Raw genomic sequence first — 22,506 nt, forward strand, 5'->3', positions numbered from 1 at the left:
ACACCAGCTCAAAATGCACTTAATACACAAATATAATATTCGCTAAAATAGTAAATGATGCAACAAAAGTAGCAAACATTGAACGTCAACTGCACGTGCAGCCATGTGAACCAACTGAACAGCAAATAAAAAATAACCGATCGCTCGGTGTTTTGTTGCCTAAGGAAAGTTTGTCCTATAGAAACTTTGTGCAAGACTTGACTGTGGGTAATACTGTGAGTATGAATACCGACCGTGAGTATGAATTGGCCAAGAAATTGGCGGTCCGCGCGGTACGCCGCTCACTCGTGGCCATGTGATGCATCGTCTACTTTTCGTGGCACGAAATCAATATGATGATACACGTCACGCTGCGAGCAATAACTTGATAAGAGCGATAATACGATGAAAAAGCAAATACGAAATGCGTAAATGCGCCTGACACTATCTCAGGCTTATGACCAGAATGTTCACCTAGGTACGCTTTTACATTTCATGAGTGGTTAAGCTCTTCCCATGTGTCTGCACTCACTCACTTTATTGGTTTATCCATAGCAACCTCGCAATTTTATCACAACTATATCTTTTAGGTGAGCCTAAGAATGCAACAGCTTCGCCCACCTGGCTTCATATCCATCATAGCAATTCAAGGCTCTTTTATAGTAAGTATATTCCGAAGTATTGGTTGTACTGTGAAACTATTAGTGCGACTCTAAGCACTCAAAGACTGTATATATGGGTTTTCAAGGTGTCTTGGGATAACCAAGTGATTTGCGGAGTTCATACTTAAATGGATCGTAGAGCATTTTACGGAGAGGTGTGTAGGAAAAGTTTGGACTGTTTGACCCATCTAGGGGCTTAAAGAAAATTTAAAAGCGCTATTTTCTTGATTACTTAGAGGTTTTATATGAATTGCTTACAAAGTTTTTAAAAATTCATTGAATCATGGGGTTTTACGTGCCAAAACCACGATCTGATTATGAGGCACGCCGTAATGGGGGACTCCGGAAATTTGGACCAGCTGGGGTTCTTTAACGTGCACCTAAATCTAAGTACACGGGTGTTTCGGCATTTCGCCCCCATCGAAATGCGGCCGCCGTTGCCGGGATTCAATCTCGCGACCCTTACAAAGTTTACCCGCTGACCTAAGATAACCAAAGATGGCAGCAATTTTATATTTATAGTTGACATCCATTGTAAGTTTAAGGAGCGTAGATTAATTGCAGTCTTTTTTTTAGAAAACAACCTCTAGAAGCGTTTCACAGTTTTAGAAGCACAATTTTCGTGCCGCACAAGAAGTTTGGCCAATGTCCTGAGTACGTTTATGTGCCTTAAAGTTATAATTTTAGAAGAGTATGGGGCGTTTCATGCGTGATTCATGCGCAAAGCTTTAAGACCGGGAGTTATTAAGCCGTTTCTAAACATTCCTTCAGCAAATGCTGGAAAGCGTTCTACGGCGGTTATCAGAAATGTATTACAATATCCCAAGAGCACACTACGTCACACCAAATCTGTATTTGGTACTAAGCTTGTGCATGGTAAGGGTGAAACATCGCAAGACTATACCTTTTCTCGCTCATTTTTTATTCTTGCAAATCATAACTGAACTCTCAATTTCTGCAAATGTTTGTGCGTGCCACGAGACTCGTAGTTTTTCTTTTGCCTCAACAAATTCTATATATAGCATTCAGTTTCTATTAGGTAAGCACAATGCAAAGTAAATACATAACTTGTGTAGGCAAACTTCCAAGTGTATGAGTGAATTTCAACGTTTGCAGTATATTATGCACTCCGGCTGCTGGAGGCGTTATAAGGCTGTTTACAAGCCGTGCAAAATTCAACTCGCCGTCCTGGGAGAACAATGACAGGCATCGAGAGCGAATGTGTTGAATATGGGGGAAACATTATAGTGATTTCGCATGCTAGCTTGCATGACAAAAGTGCATTCGAATCTTAAAGAGCAACTCCGGCGATTTTTTGACGATGTCAATGGGATGGAATATTTAAGTTCCTGAGACCCCCCACCGTCAGGCGTCTGATAGAAGAATTGTTCCGCAAATTCAAAAGTAATTTTAAGTAAGCAAGAAAGCGCAAAAACAAAACCGGAACCCCACCGAGCAGCCTAGCCAAGTGATGTCATAAAAGGCGCATAGCGGGGAAGGCGTGCAAGGCATGCCGGTCTCGTCCACGGGGTGAACGAAACCGGCGAGTAGCATACGCTCAGCTGATTCGTGACCGCGCCGGGCCTTCGGGTGACAGCGTCAGCTGCACCAACTCTTCGGATTTGTCGAACAGTGACAGCCACAATTCCGACGAGTTCAACAGCCACGAATGGTTCGCATTCGACCCGTGCGTAACATATAGCGCTGCAACATGAAGACCAAGGGTAGCCCTAACGACTGATTTTAAACGTTCTGCTTGCTAGTTTAGGTCTCTTACCCCTTGTCGGGAAAGCGCTTCGCATACCCGCAATAGCATGTGGAGCACGTCGTCATTGGCAGCTGAACCAGGAGGTTGTTTCGCCGCTATATCGAAGGGGCCTCTGCTTGCTGACCATTAGTGGATACGAGGAAAACAGTGCACCTCAGAAGTTAAATAACGAGTCAGGAAAACACCTACGTTCGTATATATAGGGGTGCACACGTATGTACGTATATATAGGGTATAAACGCCGCACAGAACGTGACGTTTCGCGACAGCTACTTGTCAAGCCAAACACTCGCTCACTATCACCTGCTCATTCCTCGGCCCTGTGGTCTGCCCTTCATTCCCAGCATGCTCTGCGTATACCTCCTTTTATGTCATAACGCAGTGGGCCAGTAGCTGAGGAGCGGTACGACGGGTGTTTCGAGGGAATGAAGGAAATTATTTTGTAAAAAATCTGCGGCAATTCTCAAGCCTGGCGTTCACACGAAGTGGCGGAAGCTTCCAGAAGAACGCCCTCAGCAAATTTCAGTCGGAATCGTTGACCTACAAGAATTGCCGGAGTTCCCCATTGAAGTGTATGGATGAAGTACGGCCTCGGTGTAAAATTCCTTAGTGAACTTCTCGAAAGTGTTATATGTGGGCAATGTTGCAAACGGTTGTCGCATTCCAGCAACATTAGGAAGTGTTTGGTTTAATCACAACCATTTGAAATTCCTAATGCAAGAAAGAAGCAGCGTTTAAAATCATGATATCATTCTGCAAATCTCTCAAATCTGTAGTCTTTGTTCTTTCTTTCTGGCACTAATTGTGCTTCTAGATGAACGAATCTTATGTAAGCCTCTACAATTCTGACAAACTTATTGGCAATGAGACACTAATACGGCTATCTCATCATTCGTGGAACGACATAACAATGGTTTTTGCAGACATGGTTTACCTAATCACAGGGTAAGTAAGGAATTTTGATGGACAGTACCCGAATAATTACTAAACCTAACGCGATTCTTTATGAGCTTTACAATGCTGCCTGCTTTGTTATGCAGCAAATAGACAAGCAATTCTACTGCAGTTTATTCGCTCTTTTCACAAAACTTCCACTAACGTGCCCCCAGCTCAAAAGTTTGTACTCTCACTGAAGCATGAATGATGCTTGAATCATGTGCTCATTACGTGCAGTCCAAAAAAATTAAGGTGGATCACTCTTTCATAGGAATCGGTAGAACACAAAAGTGAAACGTGTCTTCAGAGAAGCTGTTGCATGTTTGCTACGTGAACTCACGGTCCACTACAGCGATAGGCGCACGATTTGCGGGCCGGGTACCGTGTTGCAGGTTTGACTGGCGCGCGGCCCTGTTAGTGACTTCGGCGAAGGTGCGAACATTCTGGCCCGGCTCCGTACTGGCTACGGCAGTCAGTCGAGCTGCGACGTGCTCAGCTACAGGAATGCCAGTGACAGAATTCCCATCATGCGCCGCGAACGCGCCAAGGCATTCTGCTTCACGCTGACGTGCCACTCGCCGGAGCGAAGCGAGATTCGCCCGGCGACGTCGTTGCCTTTCTGTGCCCTTCAGCGAAGCAGTAGGCGATGCACTGATGGCGCACGTTGAAACCGCAATCCGTAGGCGACGAGGCTCCACAGGCTAATCCAACGCTAACTGGCTACGCAACGTCACAGAATTATATGGATTTGTCTGATCTTTGTGCTTGAGGATTTAGGCATTCCTGTGGCTTTTACAACAAAAGCTGTATATGGCTAGGCGAAACGAAAAAAAAAACACCGCTCAAGCACTCTGTACTGATAGTTAACCTGCGAAGTTGAAGCGTGTGGCCCCGGTGTTTAGCAGTGGGTTAGTCCCGACGCTGTATTGAAGAGTTTCTCAATTATTGATTACAAGTTTGTGTTTCTAGTGAGGAAGCCTAGATGCAAGCACCGTTTGCATGTAGGCTCCCTATTTCTAGTGAAAAGCAACGCCAATGGCGGGCGGATGCTGCTAACCACGACGACGAGCTAACTCGAGGTATCGAACGCATGCGACAACGGCGAGCCGATGAGGTGGCGTTGCGGGCCGAGCAGCGTCAACGTGGAAATGCCGGGAAGCCTTCGCCGGGGCAACGGCCGCTTTCGGCGGGAGTGTCTCGAGCGGCACTTTGGCTTCGGCTGCAAGGAAACGTCCACGTTGAAATCGCGAAGTGGAACGCAAGTGCCAATGGAGGCGAATGCTGCTAACCACGACACCGAGGTAACTCAGATATCGAACGCATGCGACAACGGCGAGCCGATGAGGTGGCGTTGCGGGCCGAGCAGCGTCAACGTGGAAATGCCGGGAACGCCTTCGCCGGGGCAAACGGCCGCTTTCGGCGGGAGTGTCTCGAGCGGCACTTTGGCTTCGGCTGCAACGAAACGTCCACGTTGAAATCGCGAAGTGGAACACAAGTGCCAATGGAGGGCGAATGCTGCTAACCACGACGCCGAGGTAACTCGAGATATCGAACGCATGCGACAACGGCGAGCCGATGAGGTGGCGTTGCGGGCCGAGCAGCGTCAACGTGGAAATGCCGGGAACGCCTTCGCCGGGGCCAACGGCCGCTTTCGGCGGGAGTGTCTCGAGCGGCACTTTGGCTTCGGCTGCAAGGAAACGTCCACGTTGAAATCGCGAAGTGGAACGCAAGTGCCAATGGAGGGCGAATGCTGCTAACCACGACACCGAGGTAACTCGAGATATCGAACGCATGCGACAACGGCGAGCCGATGAGGTGGCGTTGCGGGCCGAGCAGCGTCAACGTGGAAATGCCGGGAACGCCTTCGCCGGGGCCAACGGCCGCTTTCGGCGGGAGTGTCTCGAGCGGCACTTTGGCTTCGGCTGCAAGGAAACGTCCACGTTCAAATCGCGAAGTGGAACGCAAGTGCCAATGGAGGGTGAATGCTGCTAACCACGACACCGAGGTAACTCGAGATATCGAACGCATGCGACAACGGCGAGCCGATGAGGTGGCGTTGCGGGCCGAGCAGCGTCAACGTGGCAATGCCGGGAACGCCTTCGCCGGGGCCAACGGCCGCTTTCGGCGGGAGTGTCTCGAGCGGCACTTTGGCTTCGGCTGCAAGGAAACGTCCACGTTGAAATCGCTTAGTGGAACACAAGTGCCAATGGAGGGCGAATGCTGCTAACCACGACGCCGAGGTAACTCGAGATATCGAACGCATGCGACAACGGCGAGCCGATGAGGTGGTGTTGCGGGCCGAGCAGCGTCAACGTGGAAATGCCGGGAACGCCTTCGCCGGGGCCAACGGCCGCTTTCGGCGGGAGTGTCTCGAGCGGCACTTTGGCTTCGGCTCCAAGGAAACGTCCACGTTGAAATCGCGAAGTGGAACGCAAGTGCCAATGGAGGGCGAATTCTGCTAACCACGACACCGAGGTAACTCAAGATATCGAACGCATGCGACAACGGCGAGCCGATGAGGTGGCGTTGCGGGCCGAGCAGCGTCAACGTGGAAATGCCGGGAACGCCTTCGCCGGGCCAACGGCCGCTTTCGGCGGAGTGTCTCGAGCGGCACTTTGGCTTCGGCTGCAAGGAAACGTCCACGTTGAAATCGCGAAGTGGAACGCAAGTGCCAATGGAGGGCGAATGCTGCTAACCACGACACCGAGGTAACTCGAGATATCGAGCGCATGCGACAACGGCGAGCCGATGAGGTGGCGTTGCGGGCCGAGCAGCGTCAACGTGGCAATGCCGGGAACGCCTTCGCCGGGGCCAACGGCCGCTTTCGGCGGGAGTGTCTCGAGCGGCACTTTGGCTTCGGCTGCAAGGAAACGTCCACGTTGAAATCGCGAAGTGGAACGCAAGTGCCAATGGAGGGCGAATGCTGCTAACCACGACACCGAGGTAACTCGAGATATCGAACGCATGCGACAACGGCGAGCCGATGAGGTGGCGTTGCGGGCCGAGCAGCGTCAACGTGGAAATGCCGGGAACGCCTTCGCCGGGGCCAACGGCCGCTTTCGGCGGGAGTGTCTCGAGCGGCACTTTCGCTTCGGCTGCAACGAAACGTCCACGTTGAAATCGCGAAGTGGAACGCAAGTGCCAATGGAGGGCGGATTCTGCTAACCACGACGCCGAGGTAACTCCATATATCGAACGCATGCGACAACGGCGAGTCGAGGAGCCGGCGTTGCGGACAGAGCAGGTATTACGCAGAAAACGACGTCACTAACGGCGTTACTAATGGCGCGCGCGCTTGGGTGTGACGTAGAGAACGATGTAACGGACGGCGCAACCAGTGGCGACGTTTGGCAAAAAATGGGCGATGGTCTGCTGCGGTACCTTTTGGGAGTGCGGTTGCACGGCCGCTGGATAAAAAACAGGTGCGGCCTGCTGCGTCGCGTCGCCGTCAATGGGCGAGCGCGCTCGGCAAAGTTGACAGTTGCGGCCGCTGTTTTATTGCGATAGCAATTATATGGACACTCAAAAGCAGATTTCTGCCGTCGGCGTCGCCGTCGCCGTCGCCGTGAGGTTCCGTATGACGTCAATGGAGATGAAATCGTGGCCGCGAGCCGCCGAACGCTGTATGTGCGAGTGAAAGGGCGCGAGGGACGCGCTCTTTCACGAGGAGTGAACGCACGGCGGAGAACAAACGCGCGTTCTGCGCCGTGCTTCCTTAAGGGCTGCAGAAGTAGGCGTCTCTTTCCTCCTTTACAATCACCATATATGTAGAGCAAACGAGCCTTCTTCCGATGCGCGAGAGGCCGTGGGGGAGGGGGGGAGGGGGGAGGGAAGGGAGGCGACGTTTAGCTGCGGCACCAAGTGCCTATTTATATCAGAGCCTCCGGCAACAGTCCCCAACGCCGCACGCATTTTGACCGAACGCGGGCAAAACGCCGACGGCGTCGACAACAGTTCTGCGTGTTGCCGGTGCTGCTGCATGTCCAGTTTATACAGCTGATAAAGCTAATATCATTACTCCGTATAGCTCTCTACAAATTTGTTTTTAGTGAGGGCGCCACTGCTACAGTATACAAGCGAGACGCCAGTTCGTGCTACAATGTGGTTTGCGCAGGATTTATCCGTGTTGGTGGCTCTTTCGTGCGCATTCTCGTGTGCTTTTTTGCGTGATCGTGTGTGTGAGCAGCTTGCCTAAGTTTTCTGTGCTTCACTACGGTTGTTGGAGTGCGCGTGTGTGGCAGACGGTTTTTTTCTAGTGTGTAATGCCGCGAAGCTGTTGTGTGCCGCTGTGCAACTCGAACGCGAGAAGAGACGCTACTGTGAAGTACCACGAATTACCCTGCGATCTACAGCGTCGGAAGCATGAAGAATTTTCTCGCCAAGGGCCGTCAGAAAAAGGAAGCAAGTGGGAGCCAAGCGACAGCTCGCTGGTATGTTTACCTGCACCTTTGTTCAACGCGTCATGAAGGCAGACGACATCAGAAAAAGCAGCAAGTTGTGCCACCGTCTGACGTCAGCCTTGCTTCCACATCTCACTCACTGTGGACAATTCATATGTGAATGAAATGACCACGCCCACACTGAGGAGCTTTTCAAAGTATTCTTTAAAACCTTGCTGAGGCCTCCTATAGCGAATTGGGCTGGGAATGCAAATGCAACTGTAGAGCGAGTTTTGACGCTGTCGCATAATCTTCTGTCAAGGAAGGTTTTCCGCCTGTGAATAAGCTCTTCGTTATGTACAATAAAGTTGCAGTAAATGTGTTAAGGTGTTCGTCGAATCATTTCGCACTTATGTCACCTACCCATACAGTTATAAATTTTCCACACGCTCATGTACATTCATGTGTGGTTTCGAATTCGTGACTTAACGTCAGGCACGTAGCCAACACTTTTTTTCTTGGGGGAAGAAGGTAGCACGAGAGCGTTAACAAGGTGAGTTTTATGCCAAGCGCGGGGGCGAGTGGAGCTGTTGGGAGAGACATGCCCATCAGAAACACGGGCAAAATACAAGATGAGCAGAGCGTAAAAAAAACCACCCTCCTCAGTGCCTGCATCACTGACTGCTTCGTCTTGATGAAACACGTAAATCCACTCCCGATTATTCGTAATAGAGCACTTCTTTTTTTTCAGGTGAGTCGAGCGGGCAGATTTCATGGAGAGCATTGAGACCCACTCTACAAAAGATTGGCACTCCTAGGGCGCACTTTTCACATATGTGAAGCAATGGGCACTTATAATAACGACTTCAACATTCAACCTGTAATGTGCAACTATAAAATGCGTTATTTACGGTCTCATTAGAGTCACTGTCCCGCGTACCAACGCGGCTATGGAAGCGCTTCTCCGTGAACGGCTGTATCCGAGCAGTGGCGCCAGAGCGGGCGCGTGGAGAACTAGACCCGAGACGCCGTTTCGGCGCGACGCAACAGGCCGCACCTGTTTTATTGCGATAGCAATTATATGGACACCCAAAAGCAGATTTCTGCCGTCGGCATCGCCGTCGCCGTCGCCGTGAGGTTCCGTATGACGTCAATGGAGATGAAATCGTCGCCGTGCGCCGAACGCTGTATGTGCGAGTGAAAGGGCGCGAGGGGCACGCGCTTTCACGGGGAGTGAACGCACGGCGGAGAACAAACGCGCGTTCTGCGCCATGTAGTAGTGATTTTATTGAAGAAGAAAGTGACGCTTATTTCTGCTGCCAATAGGGAGCACGGCGCAGCGTTCTGCGCCATGCTCGCTTAAGGGCTGCAGAAGTAGGCATCTCTTTCCTCCTTTACAATCACCATATATGTAGAGCAAACGCGCCTTCTTCCGACGCGCGAGAGGCCGTGGGGGAGGGGGGGGGAGGGGGAGGGAAGGGAGACGACGTTTAGCTGCGGCACCAAGTGCCTATTTATATCAGAGGCTCCGGCAACAGTCACCAACGCCGCACGCATTTTGAGCGAACGCGGGCAAAACGCCGACGGCGTCGACAACAGTTCTTCGTGTTGCCTGTGCTGCTGCATGTCCAAGTTTATACAGCTGATAAAGCTAGTATCATTACTCGGTATAGCTCTCTACAAATTTGCTATCGCAATTGATGCTTCGCATTTCAGGTGAAACTGCGACAACTTTTTTTATCCAGTGGCCATGGCCTTTGTTTCGCAGTACAGTGTTAGGTAATAGTTAGCGACCACTTTCCAGCGATTGCCGGACGAAGACGTGGGGAATGATCCCAGCAAGTCCATACCAATCTCATGAAATGTCATCTGCGATATTGCTATTGGTTGTAGCAGTCCTGCTGGTCGTACAGGTGGAGTCTTACGTCGTTGGCAGTCGCGACATATGCGAACGTATACTGCTTCGCAGTCTTTGCGAGAGGTGGCAAGTAGTAAGAGCGGCGAATTCATTCCAACGTGCGTGTGTATCCTAGGTGTCCGGACGATGGTTCGTCGGGACAGGCACGTAAAATATCGCCACGAAGCGAGATCGGCGCAACTAGCAGGTATGTAGCTTGCGTACAGTCAAAGTTCTTATAAAGGACGCCATCCCAGAAACAAAAGCAGACTAGCGAGCGTGGGAAACTTCAAGGAAGACTTGACGGGCGCCCTTCCAGATAGTCAATCAGAGGGCTGAGCTCCAAGTCAAGTTGAGCCATGTCTGTTGTTGATACGGCAGAAAGAAAAGTGTCGTCCTCTTCAAGGTTAGGGGGGGGGGGCACTTCCGACTGGTGCACGTGAGAGACAGTCAGCGTCGGTGTGTTTGCGTCCTGACTTGTGAACGATGGTGTCGTCAAATTCTTGCAGTCGAACGCTCCAGCCAGGCGACCTTGCAGCCAGGCGACCTGAGGGATCTTTGAGATTCGCGAGCCAGCAAAGCGAATGGTGGTCGCTATCTACTCTGAATGGGCGACCGTACAAGTATGGCCGAAACTTTGTTATGGCCCAGACAACGGCTAAGCATTCTTTTTCTGTGACAGAGTAGTTTTTATTGCGATAGCAATTATATGGACACTCAAAAGCAGATTTCTGCCGTCGGCGTCGCCGTCGCCGTCACCGTGAGGTTCCGTATGACGTCAATGGAGATGAAATCGTCGCCGCGCGCCGAACGCTGTATGTGCGAGTGAAAGGGCGCGAGGGGCACGCGCTTTCACGGGGAGTGAACGCTCGGCGGAACAAACGCGCGTTCTGCGCCGTGCTCCCTTAAGGGCTGCAGAAGTAGGCGTCTCTTTCCTCCTTTACAATCACCATATATGTAGAGCAAACGCGCCTTCTTCCGACGCGCGAGAGGCCGTGGGGGGGGGGGGTTGGGGAGGGAAGGGAGGCTACGTTTAGCTGCGGCACCAAGTGCCTATTTATATCAGAGGCTCCGGCATTAGTCACCAACGCCGCACGCATTTTGAGCGAACGCGGGCAAAACGCCGACGGCGTCGACAACAGTTCTGCGTGTTGCCGGTGCTGCTGCATGTCCAAGTTTATACAACTGATAAAGCTAATATCATTACTCCGTATAGCTCTCTACAAATTTGCTATCGCAATTGATGCTTCGCCTTTCAGGTGAAACTGCGACAACTTTTTCTCAGCAATGGATAGCGTTTGACTCGCATAGGCAATCACACGCTCTACGTCATTTTGCCACTGAACCAAGACTGCTCCAAGACCGACGTTGCTAGCGTCTGTGTGCAACTCCGTGTCAGCGTTCTCGTCAAAGTGACCGAGTACAGGTGGCGCCTGGAGAAGATTTCGGAGTGTATCGAATGCAAGGCGCTGATCCTGACCCTAAACAAACGGGATGCCTTCCTTCGTAAGGTGGTTGAGGGGTTCAGCCATTTTAGAAAAATTTTTGACGCGTCAGTAGTACGCACAGAGCCCCAGAAATCGGCGTAGATCGCGTTTATTTGTTGGCACGGGAAATGCGGCGACGGCGCTCGTTTTCTCGGGGTCTGGGCGGATGACGGCATGGCTCACAACGTGACCTAGAAACGTCAGTTATTCGTACCCAAAATGACATTTCTCGGGTTTGAAAGAAAGTCCAGCTGTTCGAATTGCCTGAAGAACTGTCTGAAGGCGCTGGATGTGCTGTTCAAACGTGTCCTAAAAGACCACCACGTCATCGAGGTAAACGAGACACGATCGCCATTTCAGCCCAGAGAGAACCGTGTCCATCATTCTTTGAAAAGTACCTGGCGCTGAGCATAACCCAAAAGGAAGCACCTTGAACTCGTAGATGCCGACCGGAGTAATAAAAGCGGTCTTTTCACGATCACGCGCATCAACTGCGATTTTTTTTATTATTGCGATAGCAATTATATGGACACTCAAAAGCAGATTTCTGCCGTCGGCGTCGCCGTCGTCGTCGCCGTCGCCGTCGCCGTGAGGTTCCGTATGACTTCAATGGAGATGAAATCGCGGCGCCGCGCGCGCCGAACGCTGTATGTGCGAGAGAAAGGGCGCGAGGGGCGCGCGCTTTCACGGTGAGTGAACGCACGGCGGAGAACAAACGCGCGTTCTGCGCCGTGCTCGCTGAAGGGCTGCAGAAGTAGGCGTCTCTTTCCTCCTTTACAATCACCATATATGTAGAGCAAACGCGCCTTCTTCCGACGCGCGAGAGACCATGGGGGAGGGGGGGGAGGGGGAGGGAAGGGAGGCGACGTTTAGCTGCGGCACCAAGTGCCTATTTATATCAGAGGCTCCGGCAACAGTCACCAACGCCGCACGCATTTTGAACGAACGCGGGCAAAACGCCGACGGCGTCGACAACAGTTCTGCGTGTTGCCGGTGCTGCTGCATGTCCAAGTTTATACAGCTGATAAAGCTAATATCATTACTCCGTATAGCTTTCTACAAATTTGCTATCGAAAATGATGCTTCGCCTTTCAGGTGAAACTGCGACAACTTTTTTTTTTCGAAAGCTTGCCCTTAGGCAAAATACAACGCATATCAAAAAAATGTGGTTGATCCCTTTTATATAGGAATCGGTATAGAACACGAAAGTGAAACGTGTCTTCACAGAAGTAGTGTAATGTTTATTGCACATTGATATATAATGTCTATTGGTGTTTTGTGGCTAAAGCGCCCTTAGGCGTTGATGCACCCACGCTGACGCCTGGTGGCACGTCTCCTCCATCACGACTACCAACGTCGATGACCATGAGCAACCGTCGTGCATATGGAAGCTGCACTACGCTGCACACGCTAGCACAATGCGAAAGACGAAGCACGTAACTGACACACTAATACAACGCGCAATACAAAGCACGTAACTGAATCGTCACCGAGTCAAATCAGCGCGTACAGCACGTCGTAATTGCAGCCTCCGCGATCAACTTCAGAAACATTTTCAGAGCTAATTGCGGAGGCCACGCTCCGCTGTGCTGAGTACGGTGAACGCCACCTAGTAGTGCTTCTGCGAGAACGCGTTGGTAGTGCTTCTTGATGCCAGCGTCCCTTCGAATGCTGGCATCGAGGCGTCGAAGTGCTGAGACCACCGAAGCGTTCACTGTCGGTGCGCGTTAGTGTCATAATGCAGTACTTCTCTTTTCTGCTCGTAGGCGGCGGCACCGCCCCGAGCAAGAGCGCGGGTACACGGAGGAGTGTTAGATATATAAGGCGCGTCTGTGTAGCTCTCTGCAAATGCGTTTGTGGCGCAACGGGTTAAACGCTCGGCGATCTATCGTCGCGGACCGAGAGGTCGTGGGTTCGATTTCCAAATTTTGCATGTTTGTGGAACTTTTTCTTCTGGTTTCTTTCTTTGTATTATGTTCGTGTATGTTCGTGTGACGTATTTCCGTGACGGAAATACGTCAGTGAAGTCTTGGTGGACCCCGGCATAAAACACTTTCGTGTTAAAACTGCGATTTGCCAGTAGCGACTGCGTAAATCCATCGATGAAAAGTAGCGAGCGTTGCGTATACGATCCAAGGAGTCATCTATTCGGGACAGGAGATAAACGTCTTTCTTCAAGATCTTATTTAATTTTCGATTATCCACGCAAAACCGCAAGGTACCATCTTTTTTCTTTACTAACACAACTGGCGAAGCCCAGAGACGGGTCGATGGCTGGATGACGTCATCTTTAAGCATCTGCTGAACTTGGTGGCGTATAGCGTCTTGTTTCTTCTGCAATACCTTATAGGCATTTTCTCGAACGGGCCTTTCGGTTGGTTCAGTAGTGATACGATGCTGGGCAAGCGGCGTCTGGTTAGCCTTCGTCGTTGTAGCGAAACAGCCTCGAAAAGAATCGAGTACACCCAGAAGACTTTGTCGCTGTGCTGATGGTAGGATAGGGTTCACATCGAGAGTGCTCGCGAACGCCTTGGCAGAATGGTCGCACGGCGAAAAAGCAGCTAAAACTGGCGCACGGTTGACGTCGGCAATTTTCGCAAAGTATGCAATGGCGGTGCGTCTTGTAAGATGCCGATATTCATCACTGAAGTTCCTGACCTAGAGGTGAGCCAGTCAGTTTTGAAGCTGAATAACTCCTCGGGCAACGCATATTTGCCGTGCAAGAAGGAAAGAAAAATTTGCCTGCGCAATTGCAGCGTGGGGAACGTCCTGCTCACATTCCACACCGACAAAGAGGCTGCTGCGAGGGGGCAGAGTCACGGATTCATCGGACACACGTAGCGCGGTCTTCGGTAATTGGATGATGTCAGCTTCACAAGGAAAAGAGCCCTCGAACGACACCAGCAACTCACGCACGTCAATGATTGCGCCGTATTCACAAAGGAAGTCCACTCCAAGAATTATCGGGTGGGAGCACACAGGTAATACGAGAACAGACCCCGTGAATGTCGACGCACGGATTTGAATTAAGTGCCGTGCACATTCTAGTTGGCATCACCAGAGGGCCACCTGCCGTGCTTAAATGGGGCCCTTGCCATGGCGTGGTGATTTTCCTCATTTTAGTTGCCAGTGCGCAGCTCATAACTGAATAATCGGCACCGGTGCCGACGAGGGCAGTGACAGCATGATTATCAACAACAACGGCGGTGTCGGCAGAAATAATCTTAGTACTGTCGGAAAATAAATAAAAGCCGGAACGATCTTCGTCGGGTCATTGCGTCGAGGGAGGCTCTTGGAATGTTCGTTGAAAAGCGATTTCACCCCCAGAAGTCGCGGTTCCCAGTTTCCCCTGTGGGGACTCGGTGAGCGGTTCCTTAGGGGAGCGTAAGACGACGAGGGCAAGCTAGGTGACACGGACCGGCGAGGGGATGGTGATCGCGATTGGCGGCGCTGAACAGTCGAAGGAATTCGCTAGCCCGAAAGATACGCTTCAATATCGCGGGGACGCTCACAGTAACGTTGCACCGCGCGCCGAGGTGGAAGCCGTGGAGACCTAGCTGGCGATACTGGCAATCGCGGTACTCGTGACCCGCTTCGCCACAGTGGTAGCACAGCGGACGGTTATCCGAAGAGTGCCATACACTTGCCTTAGTAGCGGTCTGTCTTGAGTAGGTGGTCGATACGTAGGTACGCTCGGGTACCCTGAGGCGGTTAGCGGATGCGAAGAGGTGCCCGGGAACAGATGTGTAGCCTAGTCCACTGTACGCATGATGGGATCTGTAGATTGTTGTGCAGGAACCCTCAATGCCGCCGCATATGTCAGCACAGGGACCTGAGGTCTTGGTTGTGCGAGTGGTTGCACCGCCTGATTTCACTCCGGATGAGGTCCGCAAGTGCTGTCATACGTGGTTGGGGTCCCACTGGTGCCACTAGGAGTTGTCGTAGTTAGTCACGCACAACGCTTCGTATGAAGTCTGCGAGGACCTGCTTCTCACTGTTCGATCCAAGAGAGCATGCAGTAGCTGTGATGTCGTGGTGTTCATACTGTGACGACCTCTGCTGGAGAGTACGCTCCATCGTGGTTGCCTCACTCACTAACTCGGCCACAGTTGTTGGTGGATTGCGTACGAGTACCGCGAAAAGCTGTTCCTTGACTCCACGAATTAAATGTCGCACCTTCTTTTCCTCAGACATTGCAGGGTCTGCGCGTCTGAAAAGACGATGCACGTCCTCGACAAACATCGAGACTCTCTCGTTGGGCCGCTGGTTCCTAGAAGAGATGGCTTGTTCCGCCCTCTCCTTTTTTCGGCGTTGCGGTACGCATCGCGGAGCTGTCGGATAAACTCTTGCCATGTCGCAAGGAACCCTCATGGTCCTCGTACCACGTCTTCGCAGAGTCTTCTAGCGCGAAGTAAACTCGCCGCAGCTTGCGAACATCATCTCACTCGTTAATGCTGGCAACCCGATCGAAGTGGTCCAGCCAGTCTTCAACATCTTCAAAAGTGTCTCCGTGGAACGGTCTAGGTGTCTGTGGCGCATGAAAAACATGCTGGATAGAATACTGGTCATCGTGGGTTTGGCTCGCTTCGTTTGTAGTGGTCGTCGACATTGTTATTTCCAGTCTCGGTGACAAGGGAACGAATTCTGTCCTTGCAGGCGGCGGCTGCTTCTTGCTGTGGGAGCTGTGGCTGTCTGTAAGGTGCTAGGAGTGACGGCGGAAACTTGGGTACGAAGGTGCATTTACCCCGCAACGCCACCAGTAATGTCGTGGGCGAAATAACAGAGATAGTCAGGAGTCGACGTCTTTACCGGAACCAGACCAAATGAAAACCGTTCTCTTCTTCTTCCAACCCCCAAGCGTGTACGTGCCACAGTGGATGGCTCATAGGTGACGGTATGTACCATTATTAATACACCAGGTAGCACGCTACATAGCACTTGCATAGGTAGTTGTATAAAGTAGGTAGAGGAGGTTTCAGGAAGAAAAAGAAGATTAGCAGATGTATACAAAAATGCAATACTGGAAAACATGTGCAAGTATAGCACACCTGATTAAATCAAGCAAGCTAGGTGACTATCACCTTCCCGTTTCAAAGAGAATGTCATCAAACCATCATCATCGTCATTAGTATCGTATCGTGCAATTTGTCACGCGAGGTGACATGCGTGCCACCTATTGCGGATATGTGCGAACATTGCATTGCAGTTGCGCTATATTCCACAAGGAGTCCCGACATGTGGGAGTTGCATATAGCAGTTGCATGCTGCACGTAGCTGGACCTGGTAAACTCAAGCAGGCTAGTTGACTATTATGACCACCCCGTTTTTCATCGTTATCATCATCAACAGCATCGCATCGTGCCACGGGTCAAGGGATGTGACATTTGCGCCACGTGGTCTGGATGCCTTTGTTTACTCTGCGGTACACGTTATGGCGCCTCCTGGCAAGGTACAAACCTCTGCTGAAGAAGCGAATCGTATGGCTATGCGCGCGGCTGCAACCCGGCAACGTCGGCCTCAGCAGACCGCTGTGCAGAGTCCGGCGTGTTGAGGCACAAGCCACAGCTCACCGTCGACGCTGGGCGGACAGTTCCAATCGTTTTCGTTGAACGACGATAGCAGACTTCACCGTGAAGACCCTGTAGTGCTTGGTGCGGAAAATTAAGCTCCTATGGAGCTGCTTCCCCAGCATAGGCTGTGACTGTACTGCCTGTGCTGCGCAAGCCTTGACTTTTTTTCTAAAAAGCAGCCCATCGTGAACAAATATTCCATGGCTGCCTGCCTCCCTCACTCTGTTTCCATGCATCGACTATACTCGAATCTGCTTAGTGCGGCTCCCGAAAGGCCCGATTTTGCTCTGTCCTACCACAGTCAAAGCTCCCCACACCATGCACCCCTAAGCCAACTTTGGCAGCTTGGTCGATGTTCGCGCTCGTAGCAGGGTCGCCGAAGTTCGGCTTCTTTCCTGATGTATACGATGGGGGTCAAAACCAGTCTCAATTAATCATACGCTTTCAATACCGGTGCATGCTTCTTTAAGCATTTACCATGCCTTCGCCGAGCGCAGAATATCAGCGTTGTCCGTCGCTAGTTCAGTTAAAACGCGCATTACAGGTACTTCCCTTGCTATGTGAACACTCCCGCCCACATCCAGACTTAGCGCCGAGCGCTCCAACGCCGACACGACTTTTGTGCTTGAAGCTGCTACCAGCATGACATTTCCCATCACATGTCTGGCGCTTTCGGACACGACGCTTTCTCTGAGCACCGTAATCTCTACACCCATATCAGCAATTGCCTTAACAGAAACAAGGCCGCTACTAAGTTAACGTGCTCCACAGCGTACCCGCTGTGGAGTGCGTTAGCGTTCTCTCTTAATTTTGGTTTATGTGCCGCCACAGCGTGCCCAAACTCGATGCCAAGAGACATCACCTATTGAACAAGAGACATCACCTATTGGCACCCGGACACCACTTCCGAACTGTGGTCTGTGACAACCAGGTTCATGGTTTTCACCTGTGTAAACACTTTCTGGCTAGAGTTTCGCGCGTAGTGCCCTTCGTTGCACACAAAGCATACGGCTTGCATTTTCTGTAGACCGGCTCCTTTGTTCTCCTACGGCGACAAAGGTGCTACAACGGTCGTGTCATTGGTCCTGTTTCCAGCGCGCCGATTATTTCCCGCTGCCACCTGCCTCCGCCAAGACCTTTTAGACTCGATATCTTCATATGCTTCAAGGAACTTAGCAACCTTGTGTGGCGTTGACCACCCGTTACCCTCACCATGCCTAACGTGTTTCTACAATTCCTGGGTCAAGGTTTGTTTAATTCTTAAACCCCATCGAAAGTCTTTACGTCGCGCACCTCCATATAGAAGACACAATAGCTCTCAAACTTCGATGCAAAATGCTGCCAAATGTTGTCTCGCATCAGTGTTGCAGACCGCATCTGTCTGAGATAATCGCCCGGTGACAGCCTCAGCTCGGACAAAATGGTCTCCGTTAGCTTATCGTAGCTGTCTGGCAACTTCAAAAAAGTTTGCCGAATCCAGCCTGCGATTAGCGGTAGCACCAGGTGACTTTTGATACTCCCAAGCACTCCGTTTGACCGAAAGACGCCCTCAGTTCCCTTCAGCTACATCGGAACCCCTGGGTCCGATGGTATCGGCGTTGCAAGCCTGCTGAGCATTTTGGAAAAACTAGCTAGGACCTTCTCGCGGGATTCCAGACGACTGTCAGGTGGTATATCATCTATACTTTTCCTCGCATTTTAAGGTTCCGTGCTCTACGCTGGTCAACTGGCAATTGAATCTTCCAAAATTCCAATTCCATTGAGGTTATACAGGTTCGCGTCGTTGCAGTTCTGTTAACGTTCGCGAGTTCTGATCGGATACAGTCTGCTTCTGCCGCTGCCATCCGCCGAAGGATTACCGAGGAACAGTTGTGCTGTCGGGCTGCGCCAATAAGTTTCTTTGCTCCAACACCGAGTTCTGTCTTGCTGTGCTAGTTTTTGTCATTGTCGGCTCGCTTTGAGCCGCTTCCCTCTTCTCGTGCTTCGATATTATGGGACTCAAGATCGTGAACGTGAATAATTCTGAATTTATTTGCGAACAGACACTAGAGGTTACACTTCGAGTATATAGTCAACAAAGAAAGCGAGCGCACAAAATCAATGAAAGCGGCTGAGCAAAGCTCTCGAGGACACTCTGATGAGGCACTTAAGAGGTCTTGTCTCTCAATTCTCAGACCCCACTACCTGCTTAGCAGCGCACATTCGCATTCCTAGCCCCGGGATCATGTGTCCGGGGCCCATAACTAACACCAGTGGTGGGCGCCACTCGTACCACCCAAGCCACGCAAGCCGCCTCGCCTCCGACCCAAACACTCCCCCAAAACCTTCCACCTCCATATGCTGCTACGGGTGTGCTGTGCGATTTATGGTGCACGCCAGAACCAGTGCGGTAGAAACCCCTGCCGCGACGCTTTTCACTGAGCCGTGTTTCGCCACCGGCTTCCCAAAGCAGGCTATGCCGGCGTTCTCGGAAAGCCAACCGGGTGCGAGCCAGCAGCTCAACATTACAAGCCAATAAATCCCAGACGCCGAAGAAACCCAGAGAAGACGAGCGAGCCCGGATTTCAGCTAAACAGAAAGAATGCATACATGTGTGAGCCAAGGCGAACCTTAACGACGACCGTACATGCCCGTGAAATTCACAGCTGAGGTACCGCCGTAATTTACGCGCTGTCATAACTGATAACATTTCCCATCTACCAAACAACACCAGTCTATTGTATTCGGCAACGCGTCGCTTCATACATTTGCTCAGTTTCTTATTGATTTTTCCTAATATTGCAGTTGCTTCTTCCCTATCACTACACACGGACAATGCGATACTTGTAGCATTTAATAAAAGTATAGAAAGCTAAGTCATCTTCCAAAAACTTTGAAGTTATAGAGTGTTTAAGCATACCCGCACAGTATGTTTATTTATTTTTATTTATTTATGTTAGAATCCAGGCCCAAGGGCATTGCGTAGGGGAGTAGCATTTTAGACAAATATAGGTAAGCAATATAACATACCCAGAATTCCTCATTACGCAATGGTAGCTGCGTCCTTGACCAACAGTGTTATTAAGGAAGGCGGTGAGGTCACGAGGACGCTGTTCCCATTGCTGCGATGATCTGGGTAGAAAGGACTGAATGAAAGTGTTAACGTAGCTTGTTTGAATTCCTACTTCATAGCGATGAGCGATAAGGCGCGACACGTAACGCGGCTGAAAATGAAATCCCTCTGGAGAGAAGAATGGGGATGGCATTTGTTAACCAGGGTCAAGCATGACGTGAAGGCTAGACTCAAATTTACTGAACTCATTTTACGGGCATGGTTATACTTTGAAAATATGAATCGCACTGAGTTATCTTGAACATGTTAGAGCAAGAAAATACGGTCACACACCCTTAAATACGTAGTAACAAAAATACAATTTGAGCAGTCGATTTCTTTTTTCACAAATACCAATATATTTTATTTTTCAGGCTGGACATTGTTGATCTGATTCCTGGAGGCACAAGCTCGAAAGTAATGGGTATGGTTTTATTACTCCTTTAATTTACTTTTGTATTACCCTTGATTACATAGGTGCATTTCAATGTTACGCATACTGTAGCGAAAATCTCTGCCGGTTAAGGTAATACTGTTTTAACTCCTAAATAAACCCGAGCTTGAGTTTTTTTCTGAACATTGGAACTTGTATGAGTGCCCAGAAAGACAGATATCGGAGATCACGCGGGTGACCGCGACAGACATTGGAAAAGTGATCTCGTACCTCAAATACTATGGTATTTGCACACCCAAGTGCTGTGTGTACGTTTCGTAGCTCTCGTCTGCTTAGCTCTGTTTCGCCAAATGTGAACGTTCACCAACAAGCACAAGCTTCCCTGCTGCTTCAGTATAATAGTTCTCATACTTGCGTCAAGCTGTAATAGAGACTTGGAAAAACCAGCGAAAAAAATTGAGACGCAAGCACGAAGGACAGAAGAGACACCACAACGCTGGACTGGCAACTGACATATATTTGAAAAAAAACGGGTCAACCCTCGAACATCAAACCGCCGACGTGCGCGAAATGCTTTTAGCATTTCTAAGAAGAACCTTGCTCAGAGCATTGTGCAACCTTGCTAGAGCAAATGCCGGGAGTAGAGAACGGAACGCGGAGCCAGACCAGCGTTCCAGGTGAATATGACAGAAAAGACAAGCTTGCGTCACGTCTATGTTTCTGGCTGGTGTGGTCTTGTGCGGTAAGGGAGCTTGCGATCTGACGACACTCTTCGGCATAAGTGGCGGCTTCGGATAGAGTCGTAGATTCTGAAGCGTCGGGGCGTGACAAAACAATCGTGTCCATAAACGAGGAAGGTTCGCGACCATAAAGAAAAAAGAAGGGAGAGAGAACAATGTTGCATTCGCGGAGGAGGGCTGCTACAGCTTCGGAAAGGAGCTGGTGGTGGTAAACTTTATTTCCCAAAGAAGGGGTCCTGAAGGACACTCGGCTAGGCGCCAGGTGTGGAGGGCACCTCCCACGTCGGCACAGAGAGCCCGAAGCTTTCCGCCGCCTCGCGGGCCTTCTGGACAGCCCGAAGTTGGTCGTGTAGTGAAGCACTTTTTAGCACTTTGTCCCAATGTTCCTTCTTTTTGGCGTAAGCGTCACTCGATGCACAACCGCACAGCATATGGTTCAAGTCAACAAGTTCACTGCAATGCCCACACGTATGTTGTCCGTCGTAGTCTGGGCCGATGTGCTTCATGCGCTAGGGGTTGGGGTATGAGTTCGTTAGGAGCAAGCGTAGCGTGACTTACTGGCTGCGCGTTAATTTCTTATCCGGGAGGGGGAGCTCTCGTCTGCTTGGATAAAAGTGCTTAGTGAGCTCGTTGCAAGTGAATATTTGATCCCTGTACTCGATATGTGGGTTAGCGGGGGAAACCGGAAGGACGCGGTCGATGAGTCCTCGCGCCGCTCGTGTGCCATCTCGTTGAGATTCCACAGGCCGCCCCCTAAGCTGCCCATGTGTGCCGGGAACCATACGATGGAGTGATCGGTGATGTTACTTCTGCCTAAGATTTGTAGCGCCGTCTTGTCTATCACCCTCTTTACGAAAGCTCGAGTGGCTGCTCTAGAGTCGCTGTAAACAGTTGTGAAGCTCGAGTCTTTGAGAGCTAGTGCTATCGCTGCTTGTTCAGCTACCTCTGGCTTCTAACTGTAAAGCGTGAGTGAATTGCGCATTCGCCCGTGTTCATCGATTACATGCTACCGAGTAGGCGTGCTCTCCCGGTACGTACGCAGCATCCACGAAAACTGTCTGGTCGGGAAACCTTGCTGCGTCTGCCGTGAGGGCTCTGGCGCGGGCGAGCCTTCTTCCTTGATTGTGGATCGGGTGTAGGTTTCTCGGGAAGGGGAGCACTTTAATTGGTTTTCGCATGACTTTAGGTAACTCCAAGACGTTGTCCCTTTTCGCTATGGTGTTCAGGCTGAGCTTGACGAGAATCTCTCTGCCCGCTTTGGTGCTTGATAGGCGTGCGATCTGTGCCGTGTGCTGAGCCTCGATGATTTCGGCAAGGATATTGTGCACTCCTAGCTGTAAGAGTAGATCAGTGGAGGCATTATCGGGGAGCCCCAACGCTGTCTTGAAAACTCGTCGTATGTTTACTTCGAGCTTTTTCGGGTGTTCTTTTTCCAGTTGAGCATCGCAGTCACGTATGTGGTGTGACCGAGTACAAAAGTGTAGACCGTTCTAATGGCATTGTCCTCGCTCAGTCCCCTGTTCACATTCATGATGAACGAACGAACGAACGATAACTTTATTTACTCCGGCGAGTTATTCGGGGATTTGGGAAAATACCCCTG

General features: G+C 50.7%; 1 protein-coding gene across 1 annotated transcript in view; it reads left to right on the forward strand.

Moving 5' to 3' along the window:
* Positions 1-574: 574 nt before the first annotated feature.
* Positions 575-22,506, forward strand: part of LOC119445317 (venom metalloproteinase antarease-like TpachMP_B) — a 141,005-nt gene continuing 119,073 nt past the window's right edge. The window contains exons 1-3 of the mRNA XM_037709631.2: positions 575-641; positions 3,224-3,354; positions 20,144-20,193. Of these exons, the coding sequence (XP_037565559.2) occupies positions 582-641; positions 3,224-3,354; positions 20,144-20,193 (241 nt within the window). The 5' untranslated portion in view covers positions 575-581. The remainder of the gene's footprint in view (positions 642-3,223; positions 3,355-20,143; positions 20,194-22,506) is intronic.

This window comes from Dermacentor silvarum, chromosome 3 (genome assembly GCF_013339745.2).
Source record: "Dermacentor silvarum isolate Dsil-2018 chromosome 3, BIME_Dsil_1.4, whole genome shotgun sequence".
Classification (NCBI taxonomy): Eukaryota; Metazoa; Arthropoda; class Arachnida; order Ixodida; family Ixodidae; genus Dermacentor; species Dermacentor silvarum.